Source organism: Gossypium hirsutum, chromosome A05, assembly GCF_007990345.1.
Source record: "Gossypium hirsutum isolate 1008001.06 chromosome A05, Gossypium_hirsutum_v2.1, whole genome shotgun sequence".
NCBI lineage: Eukaryota > Viridiplantae > Streptophyta > Magnoliopsida > Malvales > Malvaceae > Gossypium > Gossypium hirsutum.
The window spans coordinates 131631-151572 of record NC_053428.1 but is presented as its reverse complement, the minus strand read 5'-3'; the positions used below and the strand labels follow the sequence as shown (position 1 = coordinate 151572).

General features: G+C 32.4%; 1 protein-coding gene and 1 long non-coding RNA gene across 2 annotated transcripts; both read right to left on the bottom strand.

The window, feature by feature from the left end:
* Positions 1–476: 476 nt before the first annotated feature.
* LOC107907533 (chloroplast envelope membrane protein) lies at positions 477–14230 on the bottom strand. The gene is made up of 7 exons (XM_016834955.2): positions 13438–14230; positions 12962–13047; positions 12671–12844; positions 8357–8471; positions 5135–5232; positions 4488–4623; positions 477–783 (listed from the first exon to the last, which is right to left on the bottom strand). The coding sequence occupies exons 1-7, from the start codon at positions 14050–14052 to the stop codon at positions 715–717; spliced, it is 1293 nt and encodes a 430-aa protein (XP_016690444.2). The 5' UTR covers positions 14053–14230; the 3' UTR covers positions 477–714.
* Positions 14231–17145: 2915 nt separating this feature from the next.
* Positions 17146–18739, bottom strand: LOC121229194 (uncharacterized). The gene is made up of 3 exons (XR_005926874.1): positions 18571–18739; positions 17944–18003; positions 17146–17733 (listed from the first exon to the last, which is right to left on the bottom strand). It is a non-coding gene; the product is annotated as an uncharacterized lncRNA (long non-coding RNA).
* Positions 18740–19942: the final 1203 nt, after the last annotated feature.

Here is a 19942-nt window from a genome sequence, read left to right as displayed (position 1 = left end):
GAGATGGGAAACGATGGATTATGGCTGTAATGGTGATGGAGGTTGAGAGCTGAGAGGGAGAGTGGTTGATTGGAAAATGATAATAATAATAAAAAAAGTTGAATAATTTTCTTATTTGTTTTTATTTTGTTTAGAAATTATTTATAAAATTCCAAATATCATGAAAAAATATAGCACACGTGTCTAAACCTGATTCGTTTTTCATTTTTTTAAAGCCCACATTTAGGTAAAAATATTAATTGGGACAAAAAAGAGTTTTTAAGTACCCATATTAGAAAACGGGTATAATTTAGGGACTAAAACGTAAATAAAGACTAATTTCTAACTTTGAATTAAGATCAATTATACCCGTTTCAATTATGCGCTTAAATGATTTTTAATTATTTTACCAGAACTTATTTGGTATTTAAGCCAAAATTTTAAATCAACTCAGATTCACCAGTTCAATTTTAGATTAACTCAAATGAAGGCTCAAGTTCAAGAATCAAGACCTAGCTCTGACATATCACTGGTCATAATAATGATACTAATTACACTATCTTTCGGGTTACCCACTCCTTTGCATTATTGTATATAATAAAAAGGAAATAAGCTCCAGGCTAAGCTTCATTTTCCCAATTAGCTAATGCTTAAGATAAATCCAAAAAGAATTACAGTCACACTCCATTCCCCAAATCATGACAGGACCCTCCAGATTCCAGAATAAAAGAATCACTAATGGCGTTTCATTTCCCGGAATATATTTGAAACTCTTGGGGATAACCTGGGAAGAAACTTGAACAACTGCACCAAAATTGTGATAACAGGGAGAATTTAGAACATGCACGGATCTTTAATGATATAAAACCCATGTGTTCCATTTATGCAAATACATGGGAAGCAAGGAGGATAATTGACAAACTGCAATGCTTTTCTTTCTTTAACACAGTTTAAAAGCACCAAAAATACAAGAATGTGAAGGAAGCAAGGATGATAAATGACAAATTGCAATGTTTTCTTTTTAATTACTAGTATCATTCATACTAGCCAATTTCTGATACTTCAGCTTTCATGATAGTTTTCAAGTGTGTAGAGGGAAATAAGAAGCCAGTGTAGAACGCACTCATATATATTAACAGGAACTAAACCATATCTATGATAAGGAGCCCAAAGTGATACATTTCCATGTCTTCTTCGGGCTTTGTCCAGCAACTCTCATTTCAATAAATATCAGCAACTCTCATTCCAATATATACCAAGTTCAGCTTCATCATCTTGACAGACGCTTTAGTATCCTTAGTGTCATGTTTCCATCCTCGTTTAAGAATATGTTAATATAAACGACTTTCATTATGATGCTCCTGAATTTGCTAAACGCCAATGTGTTGTTCCCTTTCCATCGAGTAATGAAAGAACTACTTCCCTTTTTTCTTTGATTCACAATGACATTTGGGGTCTATCTTGAGTTCCTAAGATTTGAAGGGTTCCTTGGTTTGTCTACTTCATACTTGATTCCACTCAGCTTTCAAGGATTTATTTGCTAAAACAAAAATTTGACGTGAAAAACATTTTTCCTATTTTTCGTACAACCATCAAAACTCTGCTCAATGTTTGCATTAAGAGATTGAGGACAGATAATGGTGGAGACTACACGAATCAAATTTTGTCTCCATACTTCCAAAAAGAGGGAACTGGGGGAAAATTGTAACAATAAATCCCTTGAATGCAAGGATTTAATTCAGGGATTCATTCACTAATTTATTCCTTGTCATCTGGAACTGGATTCGGGTAGGTTTTTAGGAGATATTAGCCACAGATTTTAGGAGATATAGCAGCTTTTTTTGAGATATTGTACTGATTATGTATTTCGTTTATTTTCCTAATTATCTAGGTTATTTACTATAAATATGTACATATAAAAAAAACAAGACAATTCAGAATCTCTTTTCAGTTTCTGAAACCTCCCAATTATTCTCAGTTTCTGACATCTCTTTTTAGTTTCCAACATGGAATCAGAGACAAATTGTTAAATTAACTTTTTTTCTTTTTGAGATATTTTCTTCTCAGCTTTGATTGCTGAATTTTTTGGGTACTTCAACAGTGTCAGTTTTCGGAACTAGACTGGTGCTCAAACCAGTCAGGCTACCAGTTCATACAGTTCAAATAAATAATCACTAAAAAAATTCATAAAATAATAAAAAATCCGATTCGAGTGCCAGTTAAATTGGTTTTTTAGCTTGGTTCAACCAGTATGATGGCTCTCTCCGACTGATACCCCAGCCGACCGATCTGGTTCAAACCACAATGGTTTCCTTAATTGCTGAATTTTAAGACTTTTTACATTTATTTTCACCCTCTGTTTTTCTAATTTTCAATCTATATTACCGAATTTTTCCTAAGCTATTCCTACTATTTCATCTCTTGTTTTTTGAAGTTTTAATCAGGGATTGGGTTTATAGCGTATATTTAGATTTAAGGTTTAGAGTTATGTACAGTAAATAATGTATGTGCTTTTCTCATAAAAAATACAAGACTTAATTGGAATTTCTGTTTTTAGTTTTTGGCACCTCCATTCAGTCCATTTCAGTTTTTGGCATCTCTTCAGTTTTGAGACGAGCTATTCATGAATTTCCATCTGTTGACACACCCTAACAAAATGGGGATGCCAAAAGAGAAAATGCTCATCTTTTTAGTCTATTTTTATGCTCTTTTGTTTCAAAAGAATGTTCTGAAAATCTTTTGGGGGAAGCTATCCACTATGTTATCTCCTAGTAAATTGTATCCCATCTCAAATCCTTAATTTAAGGAACCCAATGACAGTTCAATATTTTTTAGATTTCAATATGTCAACTAAGTTTAAACTCCTAAGTTTTCGAATTAGGCACATCTGTTCGTGTTTACTGTCATGGCTAGACCGAGCTAGATCCTAGAGCTGTCAAGTGTGTTTTCATAGGTCATTCATCTACTCAGATAGGGTAAGTCGCTTCTTAACCCATTTATGTAACACTAGCCTAATGAATCATCGCCTAATCTTTTTAAAGAACTATCAAAGTCAATAGAACCTATATCCAAAACCACTACAAGTCTACTCAAGAAGGACAAAGCTTACGATCAATCTTATTCAAGTTCAAGAAAATGAATCATCACATGGGAATGAGGTAACTCTTAGGGTATCACCTACTGTTCTTGACTTCGATTTGCCCATAGCAACAAGAAAAGGTGTTAGAAAGTGCATGCAACAGGCTTTATCTCATTGTGTGTCCTTTGAAAAATCATCAAAACTTTATTCCATAATAGCAATTAGTAAACAATGAAAGTATGCCATGAGAGGCTTTGGGGAAGAATCAAACATAGGAACTAGTGGATTTTTCAATTGGAAAGACTAATAGCTATGGGAAATACACAGAGAATCAAACAATGAAAGGGCAGTATAAGTTGGATAGATCCACAGAGAGGTATAAAACAAGACTAATAGCTATGGGAAATGCACAGACCGACCAGATGGATTGTTAAGAGATTTTTGCACCAGTGGCGAGGATGAAGATAGTAATGGTATTGAATGTGAAGTACCAATGTGAAGTACCAATAGATTCAAAGTGATCTTACACAATTTGTCAACCATTTGGCTTTTGGGGGAGTCATGGTGTTGATAGTCTATACGGAAGATTTTATAGTAAACAGGAAGGATCCAAATAAAAAAGAAGCTCTTCAAAAGTATCTAGAAAAAAGTTCAAAATAGAGGCTATTGGAAAAATTAGAAGTAGCTCGGTCCAAGGAAGGAGGAACCTTTGTTTCACAGCAAAAACATGTTCTTGATTGCTAAAAGAAACAAGTAAACTCAATTGTAGACTACAAGACGTGTATTGAGCCAAATCATACACTATGAATATGGAAAGAGAACCAGCCAACGACTTGTGAGTTGTTATGGCTAAAGATTATCCTAGAAGACTAGAAGTTAAATGAGAGACCCTAATGAATCTTTATTGTGATGATAAGTATGCAATCAGAATAGCTCATAACTCAGTTCAGCACGACAGAACTAAACATGTGGAAGTTGACAGAATTTCATAAAGAGAAGGCGGATTAATTTGCATTCCCTATATTTCTATAGAGCCAATTAGCAGATGTCTAAACTAAAGGATTGACAAGTTCGACATTTCAAAGGATTGGAGCAAGCTAGGGATGGAAAATATGAACTCCCCAGCTTGAGGGGAAGTATTGGAAATTAGGGATTGATTGAATCCTAATATCCTGTGAATAACAGTAACTTTAGAGTCAGATTTATTTTTCTACTTATAGGAGATTAGCTGTAAATTAGTAGATAACAGTTTCCTGATTTCTAGATAAAATTAGTAAGTCAAACTTCCCAAGAATAGTAGTACCTTGCCGAATAAAATCTTTATATCCAATCATTTCAATTTGAATACAATTCCATGTTCGCGAAACTAAAACAAATATAATTCCATGATTTTCTAGTAAAAATAAATGCAAGGATTATATAAACTTACCCAAAGCTTCACACAAGCATCAATAACAACCGGAATCAGGCAGACAAAAATCGTTATAGCAGACTGATCAACTTGGAGTCCATAATGCTCAACAATTATCTCAAGCAAAGTCTGCCAACCCGATTCAGAATGATACCTGCAGATATGCCAGTCATAAGCTATACTATAGAAATAAAAAGGAACTGCAAAAGTCACCTTTTCTATACTATGTTTTTTTAGTAAACAAGAGCAAGTTTGCGTCAAGAAGATGAAAATGAAATTAGGAGAAACCTTCAATAAGAAAAATTAATTAGCATAATAAAATTCTTGGCATTTGGCCATTTTGACTAGAGGACCAAAAGCAAACAATTGAAATTCATTTCCGAATTGATTTTCCAATTTTAATCTATAATTCAAGGTAATATGACTTTGGTTTCTTCTGATTAAGACTTGGATGTGTCTATCAAATGATATAGGAAGCTGCTCAATATATATTTACAAATATATAGATTTTAAAAAAATGCAAATTTAATCTAAAGCAATAAAAAACATTAATTATATTCTCTCTCATAGAAGCTACTATTGTTTAAAACATTCAATATTAACTCAGTACATAAACATATAACTATATAAGTAGCACTTGAAACTACGATATAAAAGCACATTACCCTAAAAAAATGTCTGTAATCAGTATAATGAGAAATGCCTTTCCAGTATCTGAAATATTACTTATTATTTTGTAACCTGCAAATTTCAGCAAAGCCACCTGAAGAAGGTTGTGAGAAAAATTAGATGAAATATGCACTTAGTAAAGGTACACAAAATCAGGATGCATAGAATGATACAAAAAGCAAGTAACATTCTCATGCATGCTTCTGCAAGAACAATAATCTGGATATAGACATAACATTAAACAACAGAAATAACCAAATCACTAATCTGGATATACTCTAACAGTCTGCCGAACTTTAGGAAATAGGTCTTGTGGGCTTGTTTATTGTATCTGACTTCATTTGGTATTTAGGTGGGCTTTATTTTTATGGACTTTCCTATATAAAGAAACCAAGCCATGAAAGCTACAAGGCTTGGAGATAGAGGGGCCCTTTGGATGGACAGTGCGTTCCAGTGCAATGCGTTTAGCTTTGACTTTTACTAAACCAATTGCTATACCTTACCATGAATCCCAAGAAGAGACTAATTGAGGCTCTTATATTATTGGATCTAGAATTTTGGAACTAGCATGTGATGCTTCTGGGATAGACATAATGGGTATCAAGACAAGAAGCTCATTTTATGACCTTCTTTTAAATAAGAAACTAACATTGTAAGTGCCAATTGAGTCTTAACTCTTAACTTGATTGGCATAGTTCCTATTGCAACAAGAAGGAGGATGTCGATTAAGCACATTTAACCGCATTTTCCATCCAATTTAAGGTTTTTTTTTTTGGGGGGGGGGCTTAAGGGTAGAAATAGGCATTGCATAAAAAAAACATTATTGAAAGTGGCACACCTAAGGAAAAAAAGGTTCTGTTATTAAAGGTTCTATAGCAGTTCTTAAGAGTTTGCAGTACTCTAATCATTTAGCTCTAAGGTTTCCTTATTAACCACAACACCTAACTCCTAAGTTTGCTAGATGACAGAGTTCTGTAATGAATATATTTTGATTTTTAATCTATCTAGTGTCAAAAATAAATTTGAAGGTTGATTTAGGATTGTGTCCATCAATCTTTCTCTAACAAGGTTGTGGATTTTGATAGGTCAAAACTCCCCTTCAAGCTGGTGCATAGAATCACATATGCCCAACATGCAAACCAAATTGTGATAGATCTTATTGCTAAGTCCATTAGTGAAAATGTCATTTAATTGCTTGTCGAATATCAAATGAAATAAGCTGAAGATATTGATAGTTCACTTTCTTTGATAAAGTATTGATCAGTTTAAATGTGTTTAGTTCAATCATGTTGCAACAAATTTTTTGTTATGCTGATGGCAGCCATGTTGTCATAGTACAAGGACAATCCATCTTCTAATGAAAATTTTAATTCTTCCAATACTTTTCTTGAACCACAAAAGCTTACAGACACCCTAAGCTGTAACCCTATACTCTGCTTCCACACTTGATTGATCAGCTACACTTTGCATCTTGCTACTCCAAATAACTAGGTTTTCTCCTACAAATGTGTAATATCTAAAGGTAGATCTCTTATAATTTGGAGATCCAACCCAACCTGCATCTTTAAAGGCCCCACTCCAAAGGTGACCATGCTTGGAGAAAAGGAGACCCTTTCTTGGGGCAGATTTTAGGTAACATAAAATGTAAAAAATGACATGCATGTGAGATTCTCGATCATCATGCCTGAACTAGCTTATCAAACTCACTGCATATGTTATATTTGATCTAGTGTGTGTGAGAGAAATTAGTTGTCCAACCAATCTCTGATATCTCTCACTATTCACAGATTCTTCAATCTTTGCTCGCAGGCTTGCAGCTTTTGATGGCTTTCAATAGGTGATTTTGATAGTTTGCAACTATCATACCTATTTCTTGATCTAACAACTTTAATTCCAAGGAAATATTGCAATTTCCCCAAATCCTTAATTTCAAATTCCTGAGTCAATTGTTTCTTTAACTAAGCCATCTCTTCTTTGTCATCTCACGTCATAATATGTCATCAATATAAAGTATAAAAAAAGTGATCTTTGGGTTGCTACCGTGTTTGATGTATTATTATGAAAATATATATATGAAAGGAAAACAGGTCTTAATAAAAGACAAGAATTATGTTTTTCTTGATCGAAAGGGAGACTGCAAAAGACTTGTAAAAAGGGCAATTTTGACAAAAAAAAAATCTACAGCCGAATAGCCATTCAATCTCTAAATGGCCATTCACACCATTCAACGAATAGTCTTGGAACAAGGGATGACTCGTTTGGCAAAAAGGTTAAACCAAACAAATAAACAGATGAACTCCACCTAATAAGAACTGTATTGAATAGGGATTACAAGAAACCAAACATGCTCTATATGTTTGACATGCTTCTATACAATATAAATCAACGAAAACTTATCTCTATCCCAATTAAATTATCACAAATGACTTTTCTTTTTGTTAAATTTTCTAAAATTAACATCTATCAGTTTTAACATTTTAATGAATTAAGTTCTTTAAAATATAGTTTTAGTAACAATTTCATTCAAAACTTTGAAAAAATCTTCTTTTTTTTTGGTTGTAATTTTATAAATGATGAATATAAAATAATAAGATGTTAAAGTCAGAAATATTTACCCATAAGAATCAAAATGTGACTGGTTTTGGGACCTAGGAAGTATGTGTTTAGATGGTGATGATGATGATGATGAAAATAATAATATCCTATCAGTAAATTGATCAAGAGAGAAACAGCACCTTTAATGGAAATCCAAACCCCTGGTTCCGTCTAAAATTATATCTTTTCCACTGGATTTTTATGTTACAAAAAGTATATCTTAACCTGGCTAAACTTCAAAAAAAATTCCTTTCTATTGAGAAAAAGGAATAAAGGAGGAATAACATTTTCAGAACATTTTTTAATGAAAAAAAGAGGAACTTTGTCGATCTTTGTTCCACTTCTCTACATGCATGCTACAGCTTTAATCAAGTGCCAGTGTTGGTGCAGAGTTACCAATTTATAATAATTTATAAATCTAAAGGAAACAGTATTTTTGGATAAAAAGAGAGAATATTGCAAACTTATGCAGAAAAGAATGTTGCCTATGTTTATTGATAAAAGATAATGAATCCCCAAATTGATTGCCAGATTGTGTAGAAAATATTTTATTTGTAATAAACCAAAACAGTAATATTAGATGTGGGAAAACCATCATGTAGAAACTGTGAAGGGATATTTACCTTACTTTGATTGAGGTGTAAGACAAGGAACAGTGAAATGCCAAATACCATATCTGACCATATGTTGGCAAATGCTTTACGGTTCTCTAATCTGAACTCGTCTCGTAAGTCTAACCTGTTGAAGGTTTTTATTAACAGGACAGCCAAATTTAGCTTGAATAAGGCATGAGGAAATTATGTCACAGGGAAAGTATAATTTTCTAAAGCACACTTGGCAAGATAATTGCAGCATGGCCTTCTTATATATAAGATAATGCCAAATCAAATTGCAATAATGTAGGAAGGCCTTCAATGGATTTTAAACATCTCAATAGGTCAAACTGTATTAGGTGGAACTTTTTTATCATTATGAAGCTGAATACCCAAATTTCAATGAAAAACTTCACCAAAAACAGAAAGGCTGAGTCTAAATAATCACAAAACCATGCCTCACAAAATTGATACACCAAACGAATATGTCTAATAACAAGTTTAGTGACTTGTTTATTAAATGAACCAAGCATTAAGAAAAAAGCATTTTCAGTTCATTTACATTTACTAGCAAGCTCGTTTATGAATTGTTTAAAGCTTGTTTAATTAATCATATAAAACTCGTTTATTGTTCGATTGCTATAAAATAATATTATTATGTGTTTGTATTTTATTTATTATAATATAATTATTAATATTTATGTTTGATTATTTCATAAAATAAGAAATATATTTATTTTGATTTGTTTGTTTGGTTAAGTTTCATTTTTGTTCATGAATAGCATTACTTATTCACAAACATATTTGATTATATATTCATGAACATGTTTTAATATACTTGAATATATTCATTAAGTATTCATGAACAAGTTCATTTAATTTAAACTGAAAAATATGAACACGTAATTTTAAATGAATGAACACAAACACAAATTTGAAAATCTTAACAAACATTAATGAACACAAACGAGCATAAAGTAAGTAAACAAACATTGAACATAAGTCCTCTCATTCAATCTCAGTTCATTTACAACCCTATTAAATAATCTATTCTGCTAACTGGTACCAATCGAGGGGTTAAGGACTAAGGAGAAAAAGAAAAAAGAAAAAAAACGGTTGATTTTTATTTCAAAATCCAACTAGATAAATTATAGAGATGAATACTGTTAGACGTCATAATTATAATAACTATTATTAGATTAGTTTATTATTATTTTATTAGGAGATTGAGAAGTATTAGGAGTTTTTCTTAGCTGAGATATTTAATTAAATTAGTTATTAGGAGTCCGAAAGATTTATTTTTATTTGAACTATGTAACCTCTATTTAAAAGGATAATTGGAAGAATAAAGTTAAATAAGAATTTAGTTTAAAAGTTAAGAGATTTAAGACTCTCTCAAGGAGTCTAAGGTCTAGAATTCCCTTTGACGAGTTCCACTTGTTCACTATAGGTCATTCATGCGGAAGAAACAAGGGAAAAGGCCCGCTAAGTCAAATGATTTCCCTACAAATTGTCTGATGACTCGATCCGTAACAATTTGGATTAGAGCCAGACACCATGGGCGATTCAAGCATCAGAGAAGAAGTTGCAACAAAAATGGTGGAAGTTGAAACCCGAATGGCTGATAAGTGTGTCACAGAACTAGAGAACAAATTGGGTAGCCAACTGCAACAACTGTCGTTGCAATTACAATAACTGGCTAGTCTCAACCGAAACCATGAAAAGGAGTCTAAATGAGGTACCGAGAGTATTAACCAGATTGGGAATCATCCTTATCAGCAAGACAACCAACCAGATCAGAAGGGAGGGTCAGATATGGTGCCATGATACACTAAGCTGGATTTTCCAACTTTTAATGGTATAGAGGACCCCTTAATTTGGTTACACTGATGTGAACAATTTTTCCCAAATCAGCGAATGGCTAAGATAGATAAGGTGAGTCTAGAAGCTTTTCACATGATGGGAGAAGCTCAATTATGGTTTTATCAGATAGAAAAAGATGAACCTGATCTTTCATGGGTTACATTAAAGGAGTATTGTACAATCAGATTTGGGCCACCATTGCAAGATAACCCTTTGGGAGAATTGATCAAATTGAAACAGACAGGAATAGTAGTGGAACACCAATGCCAATTCCAATAGTTGTTAGTCTATGCTAAATTTGTTCAAGTAGACCAACAAGTTGACATATTTACCACAGGGCTGTCAAGCTCAATTGAGTAAGATGTTGAGATGCAAAAACCTCCAAATTTGATTCAAGCTATGAATTCGGCAAGAACTTTTGAGAAAAAGACACAGTTGATCGAATCTGTTGGCCTGCGTAAAGCATCATAGCAAAATACAGTTTCAGACTCAAGGGGAACTTCTACCATAACACCTATTGCAGCTCAAAAGTCAATTCAAATGGGAGATGGGCATTGGCAAAAGATTTGAGTGCTAGCAATATAGACACTCCTTAAAAAAGTTGACTCATGCAGAGATGGCAAAATGAAGGGACAATGTTTTGCAAAATCAAGGAGTGTAGGGAAACTGAAATATCCTTGCATGCCATAAGGGGCCAAAAAAATGCACAAGCTATGCAATCTTGAGCTTGTGGACAAGCTCTTTTTCCATGAGGGGAGTAATGTTAGATGTCAAATAATTATAATATAATTAAAATAAGTATTATTAGATTATTTTATTATTATTTTATTAGGAGATTGAGAAGTATTAGGAGTTTAAATACTATTAGATATTTAATTCAATAAGTAGATTTTATATTATTAGGAGTCCTTCCTTAGTTGGAAGATTTATTTTTATTTCAAATATATAACCTCTATTTAAAGAGGCCAATTTGGAAGAATAAAGTTAAAGTCAGAAGTTAGTTTAAAAGTTAAGAGAATAATGATTCTCTCAACAAGTCTAAAGTCTGGAATTCCCTTCAGCGAGTTTCACTTGTTCACTATAGGTCATCCATGCGGAAGAAACATGGGGAAAAGCTCCGCTAAGTCAAACAATTTCCCTACAGATCACCTGGTAACTCAATCCGTAACTAGGGACCGTAACAAATATCAACATAAAAACACAAAATGACACTAAAATTCTGCCCACGTTAACAATTTTGCAAATAAATAACCTCGTAGATAAATGTTTATATTATTTATATTTTAAAAACATATAACAAAATTATATCAATTAACATTTTCTATTTGTACAATAATCTACAACCATTTCTAGTTTATTCTTTTTATATTTTAAATATCATAATTAAATCAATTATTTAAATATTTTTGAAAAGATTAAACTCTAAGGATAATTTCATACTTATCAATTTGTGCAGATTAAGCCCCCTCCACTTTTATTTGCTCAAAATTGGTCTGTAACAACCCGTTTTTTAGTGGTGACGGGAATAGTGGTTTCGGGACCACAAATTTCCATTATGTCGGATAATATTTATGGAGTCATTAGAGTCGTATTAATTTTTGGTTAAGAAATTTTATCGTTTAGATAGCTAATTAAGAAAAAATGACTAAATTGAAAAAGGTGCAAAACATAGTAATTATTGCATTTAGGTGATCAAATAGCTTAATTACTAAATGAGTAAGGACTTAAGTAGCAATTAGGCCCTAGTTATTTCAGTTTATTTCATAATTTTTATTCTAAGTATTAGATATATTATAGATGGCTAGGGTTAGGAATAAAACTTTATTTGCAAGAAAGCCTAGAAACTTTACTTGCAAGAAAGAAATCCTATATAAATAAGTTGTAGGCATTACAGCCATAATGATTATTCAAAGTTTTTTAGAGTTCCATCTTCTTTCGTATTTGTTTGTTCGTTCAGCCCTAATTCTTTTTAATTGCTACAGTTCTCTTCCCCAATCAACATCATTCAAACCACAAACCAAGGATTGGTATAGAGGTTTTACTTTGAAAGCATCAAGATTAGCAAATTAACCATTAGTTATCAGATCAATATATTTAGAAATTAGAATATTGATTGATGCGAAACAAAGAACACGTTTGTTTCTAAAATAGATCTGTAAAAGAGTTCTAGACATTGGCTATAGAATAAAGTATTTGGCTCAAAAAGCAATAGGGTTAATAAACAGTTGCTTCTATAAGTGTTTCAGAGCTATAAGTGATCAAAGTTACTAGGGTATAGGATCATAGCACACAATCTTTAACACATTTAATTAGCTTTAGCTTTTTTACAAATGAACATTTTCCTCATTAATTGAATATTTTAAAATTAAGCCGGAGAGAGAATGGAACAGAGAGAGCAAAAGAGACATAAAAATAGCCATAGGCAGAAAGCGCCAATGAATTAAAGCTTAATAGAGGAGCATAAAGCAATATCAATCTTACGCTTTACGCCGCAATTCCCACCAAAGTTCTTCGTCTGAAAGAGGAGGAGATTTACCTATCTCCACCTCAAAACGGAACCTTGCTTTTTCAACCTGTAGTTGCTTAACCATTTCAAGCTTTTGATTTCTTCTGACATCCAGAATCTCTGCTGCCAATGGCACAGTCTTCACATATCTGTTCAAGGTAAAGCCTCTTATGATTGTTCCAGCCATTTGAGAAACGCACATATCATTTAAATTTAATTTATAAATATTAAATAAATAAATAAAAAGAATGTTGGCTGAGATTAACCTGTCCAAAAACGGCATAAGAACAAAGTCATGAACCACCAAATCCAAGGCCAAGGGTACAATTAACAGCGCTGCCAAAAACTTAGCCTGTCATCCCAAAAAAATGAATGAACAGCTTTGCCCTTGGTCATAAGTACTCAAAACAACTTTATTATAAGAAAATACACTTGAAAATTTCACATAAGCAAATACATTTAAAACCCATAGAATCTTGGTGAGTAAACTAAAACAATGTAGAGTTAGACAATATATAAAAAGAGATTCACTTTCAGAATTTCTATACACTAGTGTAGAACTAAGCACTTCCATAACTTGTATAGGATTAATATTTTAACAACTCTGTCCTGTTCACCTAGATCATGGTAGTTAAAATAGAGATAGGAAACTTTACAATTTAATTGATGGATTATTAACTATTAAGTGTACCAAAGAAAGGGTGTAAACTAAAAGATCTACACTAATTCGAAAATAACTTGCCGAATTGAAGGAGGCATATCGAAAAACACGATCCTCGTACAAGACATCCTCATCTCCACTCCCAATAACCAAATCTCTGACAGACCGAACCAAACCGTTTCCGTTTTCCTCCCCAACGCCAACGCCAAGGCCACCTCCACCGCCACCATCATCCCAGTCATTTGCAGAACCAAGCTTGTTATCATCCCCATCCGCAACAACAATCCAATCTTCCCATCTTCTGCTCTCCTCATTCCTCATATCTTCTTGCGCTTGCCTCAACTCGATTATGGCTTCAGCCCTCCTCTTCCATGCCTCAAATTTGCCTCCCCCTAACAAGTCCTCATCCTCCTCCGAATCTGACAACACATCCCCAACTTCCTCCACCATGTCATCGTCCTTGAGACCAAGCCAATTACCTTCATCCTCGAAAAAGAACCTTCCCCACCAGTTTGTTTTCCTTTTCCTAGAATATTCGTTATTGCCATTTTCCGCATTTGCGACGAACCCACAAAACCGTTTTCGTTTGCAACTGAATCGAACAAAAAAACTAGGTTGATTACGCCAAGCGACAGAGAATAAGGAGGTTAGGGGTAGCTTTAAATTGTGGCTAAAGTACACCGTGGAAGTGGTCATTTAGTAAGAAAATGTGTAAAACCCAACATCAACATGCTCTAAACCTTCAACAAAACCCACAAGGCATTTCCATAAATTTTATTTTAAGGTGAGGAAGACAGTGGACTGAAATGTGGAAAACGCAAATCAGCTAGACAAAACAATATCCGTTTTTGATTTATTTACATCTATCTATACTATTATCTAAAACTTTGAAAATTTAATAATAATAATAATCTTTTCTTTTTATCTTCTTATATTTTAATAATTTCTTTAAAAAAACTTCGAAATTAATTTTTTTTATTTTTTTAATTTATTTTTAATTCATCTACTAAAACATTTGAAAAAAAGTAACACTTTTTATGCATTCTTTTTTTTATTTGTGCTAATTATATCATAGTGTTATGTAAAATTTTAGGATTTTATTTGCCTATTATTTGTTATATTTGCGTGTATGTGTTTGCTGGAATATTTTTAAAATTTATATAATATTCAATAGTTATTAAGTAATCAAAAATTATATCACTTGATTATTAATAAAAAGTTATCGCATTTTATAGTAATGAATTATATCTTTTAAATTCAAAATTTATGTCACTTTATTACTAACAATAGATCATTATTATTCAATGATACATATATTACATATGACTATTCAGTTAGATAGTTGTGTTCCTTTAAAGAAACATAATAACTCCTATAAATAGGAGTCAAATTTCATTTATCTGACACACTAGAAAAACATATCAAAAGATTCTTTCTTTTCATCCACCATTTTTATATTCTTAAATTATTTTATAAAGAATTATTGTAGAAATTCATTTTAAAAATTATGTTCCATTAAGTGCTTAATGGACTATTTTTAATAGTGCAAAACATATATAGTCATTGAGCTTATAGTATCATTAGGATTCATCTGCCGATTATAAAAATATAGGGGCGAATAAAACTTAAAAGTATGGCACTGATAAACGCCTCAAAAGCTTCTGTTAATTTCTTAATAAGTTCATTTTATTCCCACACACCAACATCTATTGAATTTTTATTTTTATAATTTTAAATAAATTAATGTCAAATTAATAAAAATATATAAATATTTAAGACTAAATTTGTTAGTAATATCAATAGTTTATCTCATACTAATTTAAAATTTGTGTAAAAATATATAATTTAATGTATAATAATTTATTAAAATAATAAATAGCTAAGTTTTTAAAGATATTTCGTGACAAATAAAATATATAAATATTTAAATTATATATTTACTTTCAGGCACACTAAATTGAGTTCTTATCTTAGCACAAAAATAATGAAAATTAGAAAATACATTTGACTGATTTTTCATAAAATATATTCACATCATCATCTACAAATGTAACAAAATATCCAAATACATATTTAGATATTACTTATCATGGTCCCCAAACATCTGAGCGTACTAACTCAGAAGCAAAACTAGCTCGTTTGTTAGATCTTGATCTTAAAAAGTTCCATTGGTGCTTCGCAAAGTGACATGCTTTTCATTCATATGAAGATGGGTCTTACAATTGTGGACATAGCTTCCTCAACAAAGAAAGAGAAACATACCTCAATCGGCATTGTGCTTCAATTAGAATAAGAACAATAGGACAAGCCATGAATTGAGGAACTCACGAGTCAAAAATATAAAGGCCATTAGTTACATATCTTTTACCAATAGTACACTTCATCATAAGATCGTATAAAATACAATGATTAGGAAAAATAACATGGAGTAAGTCTTTGGTAGGTTTACTGGCTGAGAATATATTAAAGACGATATTAGATAAATTTAATATAGATGATAAGGTGATAGATGAAATTAGGTTAATACTTTTAAAATCAACCATTTTATAGGGGATCTATCAATAATAGTAATAAAAGAAGACAAATTCGGTGACATAAAGGTAAAGAAAAAGTCAAGATTACTTATCATATGATCTGTAGTTACTGAATCGATGACCCATTTAAATGAAGAGAAATACTTTCCTAAATCCGCAAACAAAGCAAAGGGGCCCATGATATGATGAAAAACAATGAAACCCACAAAAGAAATACTTCAAACAACCCAAAATAGTACTTAAACAATGAATCCAGATAGTACCTGTGAACAATACACGCAAATAGTACACTCAAACAGTACCAAATCTAAAAAATTAAACAATCAACCCACGAAATCTCCTGCGATAAAACAACCGGTCACTGGTTAAAGTTAGACAAGAGAGTTGACATCGGGGACGAAAGCTAGTGGCGAGATGACGTTCCACACGCCCATATGTTGGTGTGTAAGTAAGCCTACAAATCTACAAGCGACCTGTGTCCTCAACTAGAAAGTGCAGATCGTCAATAGAGATGATGGCACACCTCTTTGTACTGACAATGTTTACCAAACAAAAACTTCGAAAAAATAACCCACAAATAACCAAACAGTTCGCAATCAAACAATGAAACCCGACTTACTAAATTAAGCTAACCAGGCTTTGTTGCCATGATAACGAATACAAATAAAAGAACGAAATAAGAGAACATACTAATAAAAAGTCATATCTATTCCATTTCTACAGTTAAACTATTTACAAAGTCGATATAGTATAAATAAGGAAATAAAATAAAATAAAATCCTATTATTAAACCCTAATCCCTAAAAATCTATAACACAAAGTAACAAATATTATTATAAAGTATCTTTTCATGTTATTTAATAAAATGATATTATGACAAAATTTGGACTTTAGACAAAAAATTTATAATTAAACTTAATCATTTCAACTAAAGCTTCACTATATTTCATAAAAAAAAATATAAATATTACATATAACATGTAATAGAGTTATTACTCTATTCTTTTATAAAGTTCGTGACTGAATTGACTAGACAACATGGATTTCAAAAACTTGACGTTCACATTTCAATCAATCAAAAACTCGTTTGATCTTAATATGACGCACCCGTTCTAACCAGTGTTTCCTTCATGCGTGGTTAACTAAACCGACCAGATCTAAATACCAACTGAAATAGCGATTCAAAGAGAAGCTTTAGAGCAATTAAGCAACGAACCAATACAATCTAACTGAACCAAAGGACCATAGATTGAACTGATTTTTAATATTTTTTAACAATTTATTTAATTAAACTGTTCAAATCAGTTACACTAACAAATCGATAACCTAACCAGTTCGACCACCAACCCACTACTATTGTTTTCACGTTTGTACAACAAATTCGATATATGACAAATTCCACTGCATTTGATAACGAGCATAAATAATCTATACTGCTACAATTGAAATGCAATCCCTAACTCTCTGCATGTTATCTATTCAATTCAATTCCAAAATAGCAAACATGTTATTCTCTCTCTCTAAAACCAGAACACGCACAAGAAAAGTCCAACTAAATGCTTCCATGATTCGTGAAACCAATAAAAAATAATAACCCAGCAAAGCACAATAAACTGCCGATTTTCTTGTCATGTTTATCCTATCGGGTATCATATGCGGGGGAAAAGACTGGTAAAATAAAACTTCACAAAAAGGAGGATATTAGAATTATCCAAGCTGAGATGAGACGAGCCCAAGACAGAAGCTTCTATTGAGAGATATCCGAACTTTAACTCTGACTGACGTAAAGAACAGGGACCAACCCAGCCATTTTACCATCCCTTCCAGGCCGTTTTTTCTTCACCTGCAACAAAGCATGGAGTGTGTGTTAGTTCATTAGACCTACTACATAGTAATAGTTTGCTTCATTAGGGGCTGGCTTTACCACAAAGAGAAAGGTACAAATGTCATATAAGGATGAATCGGACACAGGTGCTTTCACCCGACAAAATTTGATAATAATAAATTAAGCATGATTGTATCCCAAATTGCAACCATATTTTATGGTACTTACATAGAACCATCCATCAACTTCATACTCAATCTCAACCTCTTCTCCAGTTGTTAAGCTCAACTGCGATCAAGGAAATCAGGATCAGTCATCAGCGCATAGGCACCTCTTGAAAAACCACAAAGACAAACTACAAGAGACGAGCAAATGAAGAAAGAAAGCTAAGTTGTTAAGAGGAAACTGGAAAGAGATGGAAGAATGAATCTGATTTCATTGAAGAGAATAGCCAGCAAAAACTTATCCTTACGTCAGTTACAACAACATTTATATACCGAGTAATAACCTCCCACGACCACCTTTAACCAAAAGCTAACTGTACTTCAACAGATTAGAACCAACCTTGACAACAACATCGACCAGTCAATATAGCACATGCCATAATATTGCTAACAGCACCCGACCCATTGAGATAATATACTTATAGCACCATGCTTATTAATCACATAATAATAATAGAAAAGGAAACCTAATTGGCTTAAATGTCTACATTACCAAAATATAATAAATAAAATTCATAACTGCAGCTTTCTTATGATTTGAAAAAATCAAACCAGAGGTTAATGCTGAACCAAAGGCAAGCTAGCAAATCGGTTATGAACAATACAATCCCAACTAGCAGAGTAAACTTACCTCATCATCTCCACCTGCAGTAAAATCATACAAGGCAGTCCCAAATTGGGGATTTCCAGAAGACATGCGATCATCATCCTGGGATTCAAAACTATGGACCCGCGGCCAGCTAAGGGATTTTCAAAAGACTCATACCGTTCAGGTGATGTATAGGTGGAGGCTCTTCTTATCTAGAATACGAATCATAATACATAAATCTCAGATACACACAAATGCATATGGCAAGAAATTACTGAGAACATAATGTGCATTGATGAAGGATTTAAATTACTTCCATGATCTCTCTGAGAAATTAACGGAAATTAAAATTAAAGATAAAGAAATAAAATAAATTACCAAAACAACAGTGACATTTTTCACTTGTTAATATTATGAAACAACTCTGTTCTAGAAAAAAAAGCTCGATGTGCAAGGAACATGTGCAAGCACTACTAAACAAAAAATTTACTTGTTAAAAATGCACCATATAGTCAACTGGCGGTCCGTTGCAATTAATTAGAGTAGTACCATGAGATAGGATCTTTCATAGGAAGCAAGCGCTCAAGTTAAAACAAATGCTTAAATTTCTAGTATGCATGATGGGTGAAAGTACTTGTCAAGTCCCTTTATTATAAGAGCTGGTTCAAATCAGTCCCTAATAGTAAATCAATCAATTAATCCTTGTACTAGAAAAACTAATCAAATAAAGCTAAATTTTGATAGAGTTAACATATATTGCTTAAAAAATGACATGAAAATTATTTTTCATTTGCAGAACCATAAAAGCTCTAAAAGCATAAACCCTATTAAACGGTAAATGTTAACTTGGTTAAAATTTGACCTTATTTAAATCTTTTTACTAGTACAAGGACTAAATTGATCCATTTAAAAGTATAGGACTAATTTGAACTAGTCCCTCTACTAGAGGGACCTGCTAGGTACTCTCACCATGCACATGGCTAGTAGCCATACCATATGCCGTTAAAGAGAATAACCAACAGGAAAACCACGCTTAGTAAAAAAAAGTCAAAACAAGCATTCACCCTCCTGGGCATTTACATCACACAACCTGCCAATTTGATTAAGCAGCACTTAGCTTTCCACTACGACAACAAACATCACACTTTAACAGCCTTAAAATGATTATATAGATGGGAAAAAAATGGCTCATTAAATTCCACTTAATAATAAATGCAAAAATTAATTTAGGCCCATTAAAATAGAACATATGCCTTTTTCCTCCCTCAAATAAAACAGTTATCTTAATAGCAAATAACGGCATGCCCATAGGAGAGGGAATCGTCAGTTTATAATCAACAGATAGTACTTCCTAATCAATCCATTGAAAAATAAATAAAACAAGAAGTGCGCTGCTTAAAGTTAATAGGTAACC